The 13,722-nt window shown below is 62.2% G+C and overlaps 9 protein-coding genes across 9 annotated transcripts in view; 3 read left to right on the top strand and 6 right to left on the bottom strand.

The window, feature by feature from the left end:
* Window positions 1–47: 47 nt before the first annotated feature.
* OT_ostta02g04870 (Pseudouridine synthase, RluC/RluD, conserved site) lies at window positions 48–1,355 on the bottom strand (the record flags this gene model as incomplete). Its single annotated transcript, XM_003080006.2, has 1 exon — window positions 48–1,355. The coding sequence occupies one exon, from the start codon at window positions 1,353–1,355 to the stop codon at window positions 48–50; it is 1,308 nt and encodes a 435-aa protein (XP_003080054.2).
* Window positions 1,356–1,580: 225 nt separating this feature from the next.
* Window positions 1,581–2,594, top strand: OT_ostta02g04860 (Cobalamin (vitamin B12) biosynthesis CobW-like,C-terminal; the record flags this gene model as incomplete). Its single annotated transcript, XM_003080005.2, has 1 exon — window positions 1,581–2,594. One exon carries the CDS (start codon window positions 1,581–1,583, stop codon window positions 2,592–2,594), a length of 1,014 nt encoding a protein of 337 aa, XP_003080053.2.
* A 439-nt stretch (window positions 2,595–3,033) lies between these two features.
* On the top strand, window positions 3,034–4,578 carry OT_ostta02g04850 (unnamed product; the record flags this gene model as incomplete). The annotated part of the gene is made up of 1 exon (XM_003080004.2): window positions 3,034–4,578. The coding sequence occupies one exon, from the start codon at window positions 3,034–3,036 to the stop codon at window positions 4,576–4,578; it is 1,545 nt and encodes a 514-aa protein (XP_003080052.2).
* Window positions 4,579–4,667: 89 nt separating this feature from the next.
* On the bottom strand, window positions 4,668–4,993 carry OT_ostta02g04840 (unnamed product; the record flags this gene model as incomplete). The annotated part of the gene is made up of 2 exons (XM_022985182.1): window positions 4,668–4,813; window positions 4,879–4,993. The coding sequence occupies 2 exons, from the start codon at window positions 4,991–4,993 to the stop codon at window positions 4,668–4,670; spliced, it is 261 nt and encodes an 86-aa protein (XP_022840862.1).
* A 100-nt stretch (window positions 4,994–5,093) lies between these two features.
* On the top strand, window positions 5,094–7,754 carry OT_ostta02g04830 (Protein kinase-like domain; the record flags this gene model as incomplete). The annotated part of the gene is made up of 1 exon (XM_022985181.1): window positions 5,094–7,754. The coding sequence occupies one exon, from the start codon at window positions 5,094–5,096 to the stop codon at window positions 7,752–7,754; it is 2,661 nt and encodes an 886-aa protein (XP_022840861.1).
* A 74-nt stretch (window positions 7,755–7,828) lies between these two features.
* On the bottom strand, window positions 7,829–9,602 carry OT_ostta02g04820 (Chloramphenicol acetyltransferase-like domain; the record flags this gene model as incomplete). Its single annotated transcript, XM_022985180.1, has 2 exons — window positions 7,829–9,337; window positions 9,504–9,602. The coding sequence occupies 2 exons, from the start codon at window positions 9,600–9,602 to the stop codon at window positions 7,829–7,831; spliced, it is 1,608 nt and encodes a 535-aa protein (XP_022840860.1).
* Window positions 9,603–9,748: 146 nt separating this feature from the next.
* OT_ostta02g04817 (Myb domain, plants) lies at window positions 9,749–10,585 on the bottom strand (the record flags this gene model as incomplete). Its single annotated transcript, XM_003080001.2, has 1 exon — window positions 9,749–10,585. One exon carries the CDS (start codon window positions 10,583–10,585, stop codon window positions 9,749–9,751), a length of 837 nt encoding a protein of 278 aa, XP_003080049.2.
* A 146-nt stretch (window positions 10,586–10,731) lies between these two features.
* Window positions 10,732–11,539, bottom strand: OT_ostta02g04815 (hypothetical protein; the record flags this gene model as incomplete). Its single annotated transcript, XM_003080000.2, has 1 exon — window positions 10,732–11,539. A coding segment is annotated over one exon (808 nt), but the record flags the coding sequence as incomplete, so codon positions are not given.
* A 220-nt stretch (window positions 11,540–11,759) lies between these two features.
* Window positions 11,760–13,722, bottom strand: part of OT_ostta02g04810 (Glycoside hydrolase, catalytic domain) — a gene marked incomplete at both ends in the record, with an annotated part of 3,348 nt that continues 1,385 nt past the window's right edge. The window contains one exon of the mRNA XM_003079999.2: window positions 11,760–13,722. This exon is cut by the window's right edge and continues 1,385 nt beyond it. Coding sequence (XP_003080047.2) covers window positions 11,760–13,722 — 1,963 coding nt within the window.

The following is a 13,722-nucleotide window of genomic DNA, read 5'->3' as shown; positions in this document are numbered from 1 at the left end:
ACATCGCGCGACGCGCGGGGACGATCGAAGAAGCGGAAGAAGCGACGTCATCGCTCGGCGAGCGCGGATGCGAACGCGTCAAAGTCCTCGGGTGGGTCGCGGCTGAAATCCATGGCTTCTCCCGTGCGCGGATGGGTGAATCCGAGCGTTCGCGCGTGGAGCATCGGTCGGTCAATTCTCGATAAGAGCGCTTTCGCAGCCTTTAGGTCGAACACGCCGCGGCGCGCGAGGGCATCAACCGCGGCGCCGCCGCCACCGCCGTAGACCTCGTCGCCAAGTATCGGGTGGCCGATGTGTTTGGCGTGCACGCGGATCTGGTGCGTGCGTCCGGTCTCGAGCCGCCACTCGACGAGAGAGGCGTTACCACTCGCCAGAGTGGCGATGACCTCGTAATTACTCGCCGCGTATCGCCCGCTCCCTGGAGTGACGGCCATGCGAAGCCTGTCCTTGGGGTCGCGTCCGACTGGCGCTTCAATGCGTCCTTTGCTCGTCTTCGGTACCCCGCTTAGGATGGCGACGTACCTTCGACGAACGGTCCTGGATGCGAACTGATTGCACAAAGAATTGTGCGCCGAAGCGTCTTTCGCGACGACCATGACCCCACTCGTTCCGCGGTCCAACCTGTGCACAATGCCCGGCCGAATCGAACCCGCGTCGTCGTCCGAATCCGACGCAGATTCCGCGTCCGAATCCGACTCTGACGTCGACGGTCCGTCGTCGTCGTCAAAATCACCGTCTTCGTTCATTCTGTTCGACACCCGTCCCGTGGGAACGACCAACTCTGGCAAGTCGCAGTGTCCCAACACCGCGTTCACCAGCGTCCCGCGCGCGTGCCCCGCGCTCGGATGCGTCACCATTCCGGCCGGTTTACACACCACCAGCACGCTCTCGTCCTCATAAACGATATCTAACTCTATCGAGGGCTCGGGAATCGCCTCGCTCCGGCGCTCGCCCTCGAGCTCGCCCTCAACGATGTCGCCCGGTTTTACGCCGCGCGCGGGCTTTCGCTCCGTCTTTCCATTCACTTTCACCATGCTCGCCTTGATCGCCCGCGCGACGCGCGCGCGCGACGCCGAGGCATCCACGACGCTGCTCGCGACGTACGCATCGAGCCTGGGCGAGGTATCGTCGACGCAATCGTCGCGAGAGACGAGTAAATGAAATTTCGCGCCGCCCGGAATCACCTCGTTCGCGGTCGATTTCTCCCGTTTTTTCGCGCCGTTCGCGACGACGCTTCGCCTGTTCGTCGTGCGTATCGCATTCGACGCGTACGGCGCACGCGCGCGTCGCGCGAGCGCCGAGAGCCCCGCGCGCATGACTGCGAGCTCGACGCAAAAACGTCGCGTCACGTGCATCGTCACAATGTACAAAGCACCATTCGATGTTTTCACCTCGAAAGGCGACCACCTTTCGAAATCGAAACATGGTTGAAAGGGGTGACGACGAAAAAAGAATCTCATCGAAAATCCAGCGCAGAGCGCCCCGCATTCGTCGACGCGCGCGCGTCGTCGCGTGAAACCCGCACGGAAAACGCCTCGTCGTTGCACCCGTCGATCGATACCACACAGAGCCCGTGCGAGATGTCAGACGAGACGCAAAAGACGCCCGTGACGATCGTCACCGGCTTCCTCGGCGCCGGCAAGACGACGCTCGTGAATCACATCTTGCGCGGTGATCACGGGTTGAAGATCGCGGTGATCGAGAACGAGTTCGGTGCCGTCTCGATCGATGACGCGCTAGTGAGTGAAAACATCAAGGAGAAGGAGGACGTGATCTCGATGGATAATGGGTGCGTGTGCTGCACCGTCAGAGGCGACTTGGTGCGCGCATTGTTGACTTTGAGGGATCGAGGGAAGAAGTTTGACGCTGTGATCATCGAGACCACTGGGTTGGCCGATCCCGCGCCGGTGGCGTTCACGTTCTTCATCAACCCAGAGATCGCTGAGAACTACAGGATCGATAGTATTCTGTGCCTGGCGGACGCGAAACACGTGGCGCTGCACATGGAGGAGGAGAAGCCAGATGGGGCAGTGAACGAAGCGGTGCAGCAGGTGGCGTTCGCGGATCGAATTTTGTTGAATAAGATCGATCTCGTGAGCGAGGAGGAGTTGGAGACGTTGGAGAAGACTTTAAGAAGCGTGAACGCGAGCGCAGAGGTGTTGCGGACGCAAAACTCCGTCGTCGACCTCAACGTCGTGTTGGGGGTGAACTCGTTCTCGTTGGAGAAGACTCTGGAGACTGATCCGAGCTTTATGGATGAGAATAAGGAGAATAAGCACGACTTGACGGGCGTGAGCTCGGTCGGGATCGCGGTCGAGGGCGAGCTCGATTTCCAAGCCGTGAACGAGTTCATGATGAATCTGCTTCAGGAAAACGCGCTCAACATGTACCGATCGAAGGGCGTCTTGTGCTTCGAAGGACAGGGTGACGCAAAATTCGTGTTCCAGGGTGTGCATGAACAGATCAATTTCGGTCCCGCCGCGTCGACGTGGGCCGAAAACGAGCCGAGGATCAACCGCATGGTATTCATCGGTCGCAACCTTGATCGACCGGCGCTCGAAGCCGGATTCCGCGCATGCCTCGCGAAGAAGTAAATCCGAACGCCACGCCGACCGATATCTGAGCGAACCGTATTTAAAGTCGCGTGACGTACGTCGGCCACATATTTGTCATCATCATCATCATGAAAATCGCACGTTGAACGCGGAGTCATCGAAGCGTCGTCTCGTCTCGATTCGCCGCGCGCGCGCGTCCGCACACCGAGGCGCCCCATCGCGTCGAGCGCGCTTTGACTTGGACTCGATTTCATCCGTAACGTTCCACACGACACAGATACACGAATCAAGGCGCGAACGAACCTCTATGCGAGACGTACGTCCGACGCGCGCATCGTTGCGACTGTTCGTGTCTTCTCGCGCGCGCGCGTTCACTTCGTGCGTCGCCCTCGCACTCGCAATCGGCGCGCGCGGACGGTCGCTCATCGACGACACAATTCCAGAGGTTGGACGTCAATGGTCAACGGCGATGCGAGCGATGGGCGACGAGTTCGTTCCGAGGGACGCGCTTGACGCGGTGCACGATTTCGAGACGGAGTGCCTGTCGCGCGGAATCGGTGCGTTCATCGATCGAATGACGTACGTTAACGCATCATCGGACGCGGTGGAGGCGTACGTGGTCAGTACAGAGGTGTGTGACGGGACGCGAGATGCGGCGGCGATGTCGAGTGCGAGGATGGCCTCGGCGAGTGAGGCGAGTCGCCGAATGCGGGCACACGTCGAGTACCTCGCGCGCGTTGTTCGTCAACACGCGCGAGAGCGAGCGAACGAGCGCGACGCGGTTGTGTTATTACGGGAGACGTTTGATGAGGCGTACAGGGTGCTCACGAGTGGGATTTGTTTCGAGAGCGAGCCGAGGTTGTCATCGCCAGCGGCGCGCGCGGGTGACGCACGAGCTTTGGCGACGACAATGCGCGCGGAGGTACGCGAGGAGCTTCGCGTCGCGAATTTGGCGTATATCGAAAACGCGTTCGCGAACACTACGGTCGACGCGTGGATCGAGCGGATATTCACGGCGTACGATGTGTGTCGCGTCGTTGGAAAATTTTGGTCGGCGCCGGTGAGCAAGAACGCGTTCGATCTCATTCAAGCGCATTACAACGCGCTAGATTTCCTGACGACGAGCGTGAACTCAGGGTCAGAGATGAAAAGAACTGGATCCCGTGCAATGGCATTTCTCATCAACGCCGCGCGGGACGTTTTGCGAAGCGCCGATTCGTGCGGAGCGGCCACGAAAATTGAGAACGGACGATACTTCGTCTCGAGAACGTTCGACGTCATCATGAGCGAACTCTCCCTGGAGTGCGGATTATCGAGAGTCGGTCTGGAGTTTTTGGACTTTCACACGCGCGATGGAAGCCATTCTTTGTCGCTCGAATTGGAAGAAATCTCCCACATCGACCAGTGGTGCTCACAGTCGAACGCTTCAGCGTCGACCATCATCAATCTCAACGCCCACGCCTTGCTCGACCTCGTCAGAGGTCTCGAGACGATAGATACATCCATGATGGGATGTCACCGCGGACGCGAGCCGACGCGGGCACGAGAGCTCGCGTCGGCGCTCGCGCGGACGATTGAAAAGGTTCGCGATAGCGGATGCGTCAGCGTCGCCGGATCCTTCGAGGCGGCCGCGGTGAGCGCGATGACACGCGAGACAGTCAATAGTGTCACCACGGGCACGTCGCCGACGCCCACGACGTCCGCAACGCCGGTCAGTGAAGGACGTCTAGCGATGGTGTCCGCTGCGTTGGCGACGGCTTTCATCAGCGTCTTGGCGCTTATCGCGTGGATCACGTTCTCCTGCGCTAAGCGCACGATGGCCACGCACAAACGTGCGCCCTCAAACGGCTACGCGCGATACGTCGACGACGACATCCCGAGCGAGGAAACCAGAGTCCGAGCTCTCCGCCGTTCGCCCGGCTCGCCGCCGCGCAGCACCAGACGCTTCTCCTTCTCCGCCGCCGACGCCAACTACGTCCAGCGCACGCGCTCGCTTGACCCAGAACACCTTCACTTCTCGTGAACCACCGACGAACGACCTCTTGATATGCGACGATGAATTATCCGAGACAAAGAAGACAAAGTCTGCGGGGAGCATCAACCGCGCGCCATTCACGACCCGCCACCCGACTCCTTCGCCCGCAACACCGCCAACCGCTCATTATTCCGCTTCGCAATCCTCCGTTTTGCCACCTCGCGCTCGCGCTCGCTCAGGCTCTCCCAATTCCCAATTCGAGACAACGTCCCGTCCTCGCTCACTGCGCGCGCCGAAAGCGTTCTTCGTCAGTCCGCGTCCAACATCTCACGCTCGTCTCCGACGCACCGACGATCGGACCCAAGTGATCGAACGTAATCTTTGCGTCCTCGCCGAGCGTCAATCGCGGCGTCGCGGCGTCGACATTGGTCGCCGACGGAAGCGCCGGGACCTCTTTCGACATCACTTCGCGTCGCGCTCTGACGTCGCGCGCGAGCGCACGCCCGCGCTCGGGTCGTCGTGAGAGACGCGGAGCACGCGATTAAGCGTATCGGTTCAGATCGATGCGGACGGGTGCAGACGCGCGTGGCGCGCTCGCGGAGGCGATTTCGAGGATTTCGTGTGACTTCTCACCGGCGAGCGATGTGTCGTCGTCTCGTCGCGCATACGGCGAGCGCGAGGCCGAGGATCGCTCCGTGTGTGCGTCTGGGGTAATATTCCCGCTGACATTTACTTTTCGACGCATTCGGGGACGTCCAGATGTATTTTTCGAGGTCGCCGCGGGAACGTTCGGCGACGCGCGGGCGACGCGTGGGCGCAAACGACGAGCGAGCGACGCTCCTGGCGGGTTAGATTGCATAATAGACACTGTGGGTGATTGGTTGGTATCTCCGGATGCGCGGGCGATCGTGGCAACGATGTGTCTGCAGATTGCGTTTCCGGAGACGACGCGGAGGGTGGCGACGGCGGGCGCAGCGCTCGCGCTCGCGCGGGAGACGCTTCGACGATCGGAGAGCGAGCCGCGGAGTTTGGGGGTGATGGATAAGAACGGTGTGGTAGTGATGACGCGTGCGGCGCTGGTAACGCGGGCGTTCGCGACGACGACGCGGTTTTTAGTTCCGACGGCGCACGCGTGGACGACTGCTGCCACGGCACTCCTGAGCGTCAAGTTGTTGTTCAAACAACCGCCCCTGCGCGCTGGATTAGCGAGAGCGATGCACGGGACGAGGGGGGTGATGACGAGCGATGAGCGCATAGGTCTCTGGCACACGCGGTATCGATGGGCGGCGCTGCGATTGGCGAAGCACATTCCGAGCGATCCGGTTCGCACCATTGACGACGCGCCGCTCGCGGGATTACTCGTGCTCATCGAGGGTTTAGCCATGCGCATGGGGGGATTGAATCTCGTTGAGGATGGAAACGCGCGCGAGGGGTCGTTTTCGATGAGTTTGCCGGCGAGTTGGCGTGCGGCGAAACGCGCGCGAAGGCTCACGGCGCTCGGCTCAAAGCGCGCAATCGAGGCTGAGGGAAAACTTCATCCGGTGGACGTCCTCGACCTGGTGCGAGCGTCGATGCGCGACAGCTTTGACGGCATACGACGTCCAGATCTAATGAACATCGCGGTGAACGACAACGTTCGTGGAGGTTCTACCCGCGATGAGGGGTCGCGCAGTCGAGAAATTGTTCATCTGCGCGCAGGAGCCGACGTCGTCGCGCGTCCGGAACGTGAAGAGCTCGTCGGCGACTCCGAGGGCGGTGAGACGAACATCTGGCGAGATACACAACTGTCGTCGGCGTCTTGGGCCACCGACGGACTGTCCGCCGCACTGATGCTTCGAGCGACCTATCTCTTCATCACCTGGCTCCCGGTGCTCACGGTGGCCATTCCGCTGTTGATGCTTAGTAAGGCGAGTCCGGGTCCGCTGAGCGCGGTGATGCGAAAGCGCGCTTGGTCGACGCTTCACACGGCAATAGCTCTGTGCGGTGCCGCGTTCATCAAGTGGGCGCAGTGGGCGAGCACTCGTGAGGACGTTTTCCCGAAGGATTTGTGCGAACAATTCGAGCAGCTTCACGATGACGCGCCAAAGCATTCGTACAGACAAACGTATCGAATCCTATCTCGAGAGCTCGGATGTGATCCGAGATTGATATTTGTGCAGTTCTCGAAGACTCCAATGGCGTCCGGATCGGTGGCGCAGGTGTACAAGGCGCGCCTGCGCAGGGAAGTGGCCGCCGTGTGCTCGGAGCTCGCAAAACCTCGAAGGCTCACTCTGAACCAGGACGGTACGATGGACGTCGCTGTGAAAGTTCGACATCCGAACGTGGCGAAACGCATCTTCTTAGATTTCCAAATATTACGAGCCGTCGCCGGCTTTGCCGATTCCCTGACCGCGCTCAAGGGGATGCACCTGAAGAACACGCTGGGACAATTCAGTCACACGATGACGTCGCAGACTGATTTGCGAAACGAAGCCGATCACCTACTGAAGTTCACGCACAACATGAAGCGAGAGGTGCAAGTCGTCGCGCCTCGTCCTGTCCCGGGGCTCGCCACCGAGGCTGTGCTCGTAGAGACATTCATGCAGGGCGACGGCTTGGGGAACGCCATCAAACGAAAAACGTCCCGAAATTCAGAGCTTTGCTCTCTGGGTGTTCACACCTACATGCTCATGCTACTGCGGGATAACTTCATACATCAAGACTTACACCCGGGTAATATTCTGTACAGCGTGCATGATCCGTCGAACGCGCGGGAAAAGCCTTCTGTCGACGCGCAAGGCGTCACGAAACTAGAGTTGATTGATTTCGGAATAGCCGACGAACTCCCGCAAACGGTGCGGAACAAGTTCATCGGGTTTCTGTGTTTTCTTCTTCGCGGCGAGGGCGAAAAAGCGGCGGACGTGGCGTTAACGTGGGATACAAAGCAGACTTGCACGAACGTCGTGGCTCTTCGTCGCGACATGGCCCATCTCGTGTCGATCAAGGGTGACATTTACAAGCGGCGCGTCGATTTGGATGAACTCTTGAAGGAAATCATGCAACTCTTCCGGAAGCACTCGGTGAGCATCGACGGTATCTACGCCTCTCTCGTGGTGTCGCTGTGCGTTTTGGTAGGTTTCGCGACGAGCTTGGATCCGGAAATTAATCTCTTCGAAGTCGCCGCGCCCTCTGTCATGGCTTTCGCGTTGACTGGAAACGTCGTGGGCAGACTCTTCGAGGCTTAGGAATTCTTTTGTTGTACCAATTGTAACCGACGATTCACTTTGCTTTGATTTATTGTGACACGCGCGACACGCTCCTAAAGTTTGAGCAGCATTCTACGAGGGTCTTCCACCGACTCCTTGATGGACTTCAAAAATGTCACGGCTTCGCGGCCGTCGACGAGGCGGTGGTCGTACGTCAGCGCAACGTTCATCATCGGTCGCGCCGCGATGGTTCGCTCGGGACCGACGCACACCGGTCTCCACACGATGGAGTGCATGCCGAGAATCGCACTTTGTGGAGGGTTGATGATTGGCGTCCCGGTGAGGGATCCGAACACGCCGCCGTTGGAGATGGTAAAGGTACCGCCCGCCATTTCGTCAATGGAGAGCGTGCCGTCCTTTGCCTTTTTGCCGTACGTTGCGATTGAGGCCTCGACGTCGGCAAAAGTCATGCTCTCGCAGTTCCTCAGCACCGGCACCACGAGTCCTCTCGGCGCGCTCACGGCGACCGATATATCAACGTAGTTTCTGTACACGATTTCGTCGCCGTCGATGACGGCGTTCACGGATGGCTCCTCCTGAAGCGCCTTGGCCGCGGCGGAGACAAACGTGCTCATGAAACCCAACTTGACACCGTGCTTCTCTAAGAACGAGTCCTTGTATTCGGCGCGCATGTTCATCACGTTCGTCATGTCGATCTCGTTGAACGTCGTGAGCATAGCGTACGTGTTTTGAGAGCTCTTCAAGCGCTCGGCGACGCGCAGGCGCAGACGCGACATCGGCACCCGCGTCTCGGATCGCGATCCCGCCGCCTTGGGCGCGGGTGCGGGCGTCGCCGCCGCTTTCGGGGCCTCCACAGCCTTGGGCCCCTTCGCCGCCTTCGCCGCGGGCGCTTCGGCCTTCACCTCCGCCTTGGTCTCGGCGCGCGCCTCCGGTCCCGGCCCCGGCGCGAGCGTCGCCACCTTTTGACCGACGGACACCGTCTCGCCCTCCTTGGTCAAAACCTCCGTCACCGTCCCGCTCGTCGACGCGCGAACGTCGATCGTCACCTTATCCGTTTCAATCTGCGCGATAATTTCATCCATGGCGACCCGTTGCCCCGCCTTGACGAGCAACGCGGCGACGCTTCCCTCGGTGATGGAGTCGCCCATCGAAGGCACTTCCACGCCCACCGGCTCGGCGCTCGGCGCGCTCGCCGCCGTCTTCGCCGACCCTCCCCTCGCCGTCTTCTTCCCATTACCTCCCGCACCCGGGACGAACGCCATGACCACCTGCCCCACGCGCACGGTATCACCCGTCTTCGCGTCCACCCTCGCGACGTTCCCCGCGCTCGGCGCCCGCACGTCCACCGTCACCTTGTCCGTCTCGATTTGCGCCACGACTTCATCCGTCGCGACGTCGTCCCCCACCGATTTCATCACCGCGCTCACCGTTCCCTCCGTGATCGAATCACCCATCGACGGCACGCACACGAGCGTTTCCGTCGTCGTGGACGTCCATCGCGCCTCGCGCGAACGCGTTCGCCCGCCCGACGCGATCGCGCGATTCGCGATCGCGCGATTCGCGACGACATCCATCCATCGTGTCGTCGCGCCGTTCGTCCCCTGCGCGCGCGCGGCATCGTCTCGGCGCGTCAATCATCCGCGTCGTCGGATCCGCGTCGTCGCATCCGCGTCCCGTGCATCGGTCGAGGCGATCGTCGCGATGATCGATCGTCAATCGCGATGCATCACTCATCAATCATTCATCGATCGCCCATCGACGACGCACCGCGAAGACGTGACGCGAGCGCACCGCGCGTCGCTCGTGCGCGTTCACGAGCGCGCCGAGCGCGCGTCTCGCGTGGTCGATCGCGCGCGCGCGTCGCATGCGTGGCGTCGATCGCGACGCGCGCGAATGTGCGGTCGCGGCGTCGCGGGGCGTCGAGAACGCAATTGTTGAATCGCGTGTGAAGCACATCTTTCGCATCGATGCGTATGGTTCGCATGCACATCGTCCTAACGCACATTTTCGTCTCACGGTGAACGCGCGTGCACGTCCTTGGCGGTGGGATCGTCGCGGAGACGCGCGTTCGCCGCGACGTCCGCGACGTCCGCGTCGTCGCCCGAAAGAATGGCGCCCGAACTACCTTCCTCATCCTCGCACGCGCGCTCGGCGTCGACCGCGGCGACGGCGGCGTGGAGATTCACAGCCACCATGGCGTCCGTGGCGCTCCGCGACGCCGAGGATTCTCGAATCCGTCGCAGGTTGGCCAAAACATCGAGCGCGGCGCCGCGGTCGCGCGCGCGCAACGCGTCCAGTCGCGCGCTCGCCTCGGCGTGCGCTCGTCGACGATTATCGTCGTCGCACGTCGTCGGATCGACGTCGAAGAAGGCGGCGAGAAAGCCGTACACCGCGGAGAGATTCGGCGTCTCGGCTCGATCGCGCGCCGCGCGTCGGTACGCCCCGCGCGCGCGATCGACGAACGACCCGTCGCTCGTTCGTTCGACGCGCACGCGCATCGCCTCGGTGCGTCCGCGCGCGTCCGCGTGTAGTTTCACCGCCAAGCGCGACAGGTCCACTCGACGTCCGCGCGTCCTCGGCGGCGCCTCGCCCGAGGCGTCCCGTCGGAGTTTGGCGAAATACTTTTGCGCGTGCGAGCGAATCTGCGTCGGGGTCTTCGTCCGCACGTGCGCGGTGACGGCGCGCCAATCGCGCTGATGGAGACGAATCGCCTCGACGAATCGCTCGTGTTCGTTCGCCGTCCACGTCGTCGGCGCGTTCGCGCGCACGTACGGTTTTCGCGGCTTCTTCGCCGCATCCTTCACCTCGTCCTCGAACCGCGCGGGGGAGATCGACGTCGCGGTGGACATCACGTGCGTGGTGACTTGGGCGACGCCGACGGGCGCCCACGTGCGCTCGACGGCGCGCGCGGAATCCCTCCGTCCAGAGACGCGCGTCTCGTTGTGCGGCGTCGACGCGTTCGCTCGTTCGCGTCGTCAATCGGGAGAGACCACGCCCTTCGATCGAGCGTCGGCGAGGAGTGCGTCGTAGTCCACGCCGCGCGCGCGAGCGATCTCGCGAAGCTGGGACTCGGAGACGACGCTCGGGCGAGACGCGCTCGGCGAGGCGACGGGCGACGCGGACTCCGACGACGACGGCGTCGGCGACGGCGCGGGCGTCGATGTGGCGCCGTCCACGACGGTTTCCACCGAAGAAGAAGACGCGGCGTCGCGCGCGCGCGCCCCGGCGTCGTCTTTCCCGACGTCTCGTCGTCGTCGTCGTCGCGCCTCGCGCGCCCGCGTCAGCGCCCCCGCGAGCGCCTCGCCGAGCGGTTTATCCAGGTTATCCTCGCTCGCGATGACCACGGGCACGTTCGCCCCTCCCCGGGCCTCGATCGCGCTCACGATCAACGCGATCTCTCCCAGATCCAATCCGCTGAACGCGAGCGTCCGCGACGGGCCGCCGCCGCCGCCCGCGAGCCCGTCGTCCACCCTCGGCCGCGTCCAATCCGGCTCTGGCTCCATCGCGCACGCCCTGAGCGTTCTCCACGCGTGTTCGGACCCGAGCGGGATCACCGGGACGTCGTAGCCACCGAGCTCGTCGAGTAAAACGCGCGTCTCCGCCGTCGCGCGTTCGGGAAATCCAAAGAGGAGCACCGCCGGCGGTCCGCTCGGTACCGACCCGCGATCGGGGTCGACGCCGAGCATCGCGTTCGCCGCGGACTCGGTCAAATCGCCGTGCTCGGGCTCGGACGTGCCGTCGTCGGCGTCGTCGTCGTCGTCGGTGGTGGCGCGCTCGCGCGCGCGCGACGCCGCGGCCGTCATGCGCTCGAGCCAATCATCCTCGGGGTCGTGCGCCCGCGACGCGAGCGATCGTCGCGCGCGAGGCGCGGGTGCGCGACGGTGGAGAAGACGTCCGCTTCGGAAGGGGGGCGCGCGGCGCGAGGGGGGGCGAGCGACGCACGGCATGACGCGCGCGGCGGAAAGTGCGGAAAGCGCGGCGCGGCGGTTACAACGCGAGGCGATGGGGTCGTAGGGACGACGGCTAGGACGACGCGCTCCCGGCGATGATTCGATCCATCACGGCGGTATCCATGGGTGAAGGATCGAAGGATCTCTGGGCGGCGGCGGCGCGAAGCTCATCGAGTAAAGTTTTGACGGCGCGCGTCTCGCGCGCGTCCAAGGCGAATTGGCCGCTCGGCGTGAATCTGAGCAAGACGTGTTCGGCGAGGAAGCGCACGTCCACGGCGAGCTGCTGGTAAGCAAACTTCGTGGGGAACGTTTGACATCGGACGCACTCGATGTATGTTTTCAGCGCGCGTTTGATCACGGCGCACATCACCGACGACTGCGTCGACGTCACGGGAGCAAACGCGCCCTCGATCGCGTCAGCGTTGGAACTAGCGACGCCATCGCGGTCGATCTCACCCACATCCAGAACTTGTTCGCACTCACTCTCAACGCTGGACAAGAAATTTGAGATGAAATCAGCGAGCGGACGTACCTCGCGAGGTTCGCGCACCTTGCTCCAATCCGCCGCGGTGAGTGACTTGCGAATCATGAATCCGACACGGTGAGCGCTCTGCTCGACGTACCATGTCAACAAGGCGTTGGAAGCGGATTCGCACATCAGGTGCGTATCATCTAGGTTGAAATCTCCCCCGGTCACCATCGCGGCGGGGAACATTTTCCCCAACGCCTCAGCGATATGCTTCATCGCCGAGGTGTTTAAGAACGCACACATCCGCGCGCATACGAGCGAGAAACTCGGTGGCGGTGGCGTTTTTGACACCATCGTCGTCGCTGTCGCGATGGCGACGGCCAGAGGCGTTCGTAAAGGCGTGGGATTCGGAGCAGGATCCGGCGATATGGGACAACCCACGATGAGAAGAGCGACGAGCGCGTGAATCAAGCTCGCAAAGTGCCCGCGCACCATGTACGCAAACTCCTCGCGCCAGCTCGATATTAGAATCGGGCGCTCGTCCATGAGGGATTCAACGTCGTGCAGAAGCGAGTGCACGCTCGTGAGAAGGGTGTCCGAGAGAGCGATGAAGCGCTGCAAGAGCAATTTTTTACCGAACGACGTCTCGCTCGACGCGTCGACGCTCGGCTGACGATTCGCTGCCTCTGCGGACGCCGATTTGGCGGCTTCGTACGTCGCGTTGACCTCGCGCACCAAGTCTCTCTCTAGAGACGCGAACGCGACGCCAACACGGCTGCGAACGATGCGTTCGACTGTCTCCATTGCGCGGTCGCCGAGCGCCGCTTCGGGGACGGCTCTGTGAACGCTCGCGAGATCTGCCGCCATCGTCCCCATGGCGGACATCAACTGCTTCGGATTCATCAAACCCGCAACGTCCGCGTCTGGGGCGTACGCCTCGCGCACTAACACGAAATAGTCCACGAACGCCTCCTTTGTAAACTTCACCAGCGCTCGGCGCGAGTCGTCCGCCTCGGCGAACATCTTTTCAAACGCGTCCAGCGCCGCGGTGAACTCTCCCAGGAAGAGCTGATTCAGCTCGCTCATGAACGCCTTTGGATTCGCAACTTCATTCGTCATCAACGTCTTCGCGCTCTCGAGTTTGCTCGCTAATCGTTGTTTCCGAGATTTGAGAAAATCATCCCTGAGCTCGACCTGGGACACGCGAAGGACGGCTAAGAGCTCCAAACACATCTCGTCGGACACCCCGAGCTCGATCAGATCCCGCTTCGACGATGACGTCGTCGTCTCATTGTCCCCCGACGCGGCGTCATCCCCCAACGCGCTCGTCCGCGCGCGCTCCTTCAATCTATCGACGATCACCTTCAGCGCGTCGTCGCACCTCCGCTTGGCCCTCCGTAACGCCTTCGCGTCCGACCCCTCCCCACCGAGCGCGTCCAAGACCTCACGAACCTCGACGTAGTTCAAAATCACCCCTCGCACGTCCTCTTCCGACGCATCGATCCTCTGCGCTTGCCCACGTCCCATCGCGCGCGCTAACTCCTCCAGAGCCGGAGCCGTCCGCAGC

Source organism: Ostreococcus tauri (genome assembly GCF_000214015.3).
Source record: "Ostreococcus tauri WGS project CAID00000000 data, contig chromosome 02, whole genome shotgun sequence".
Lineage (NCBI taxonomy): Eukaryota > Viridiplantae > Chlorophyta > Mamiellophyceae > Mamiellales > Bathycoccaceae > Ostreococcus > Ostreococcus tauri.
Note: the sequence above shows the minus strand (reverse complement) of the source record. Positions and strands in the feature narration are given on the sequence as shown.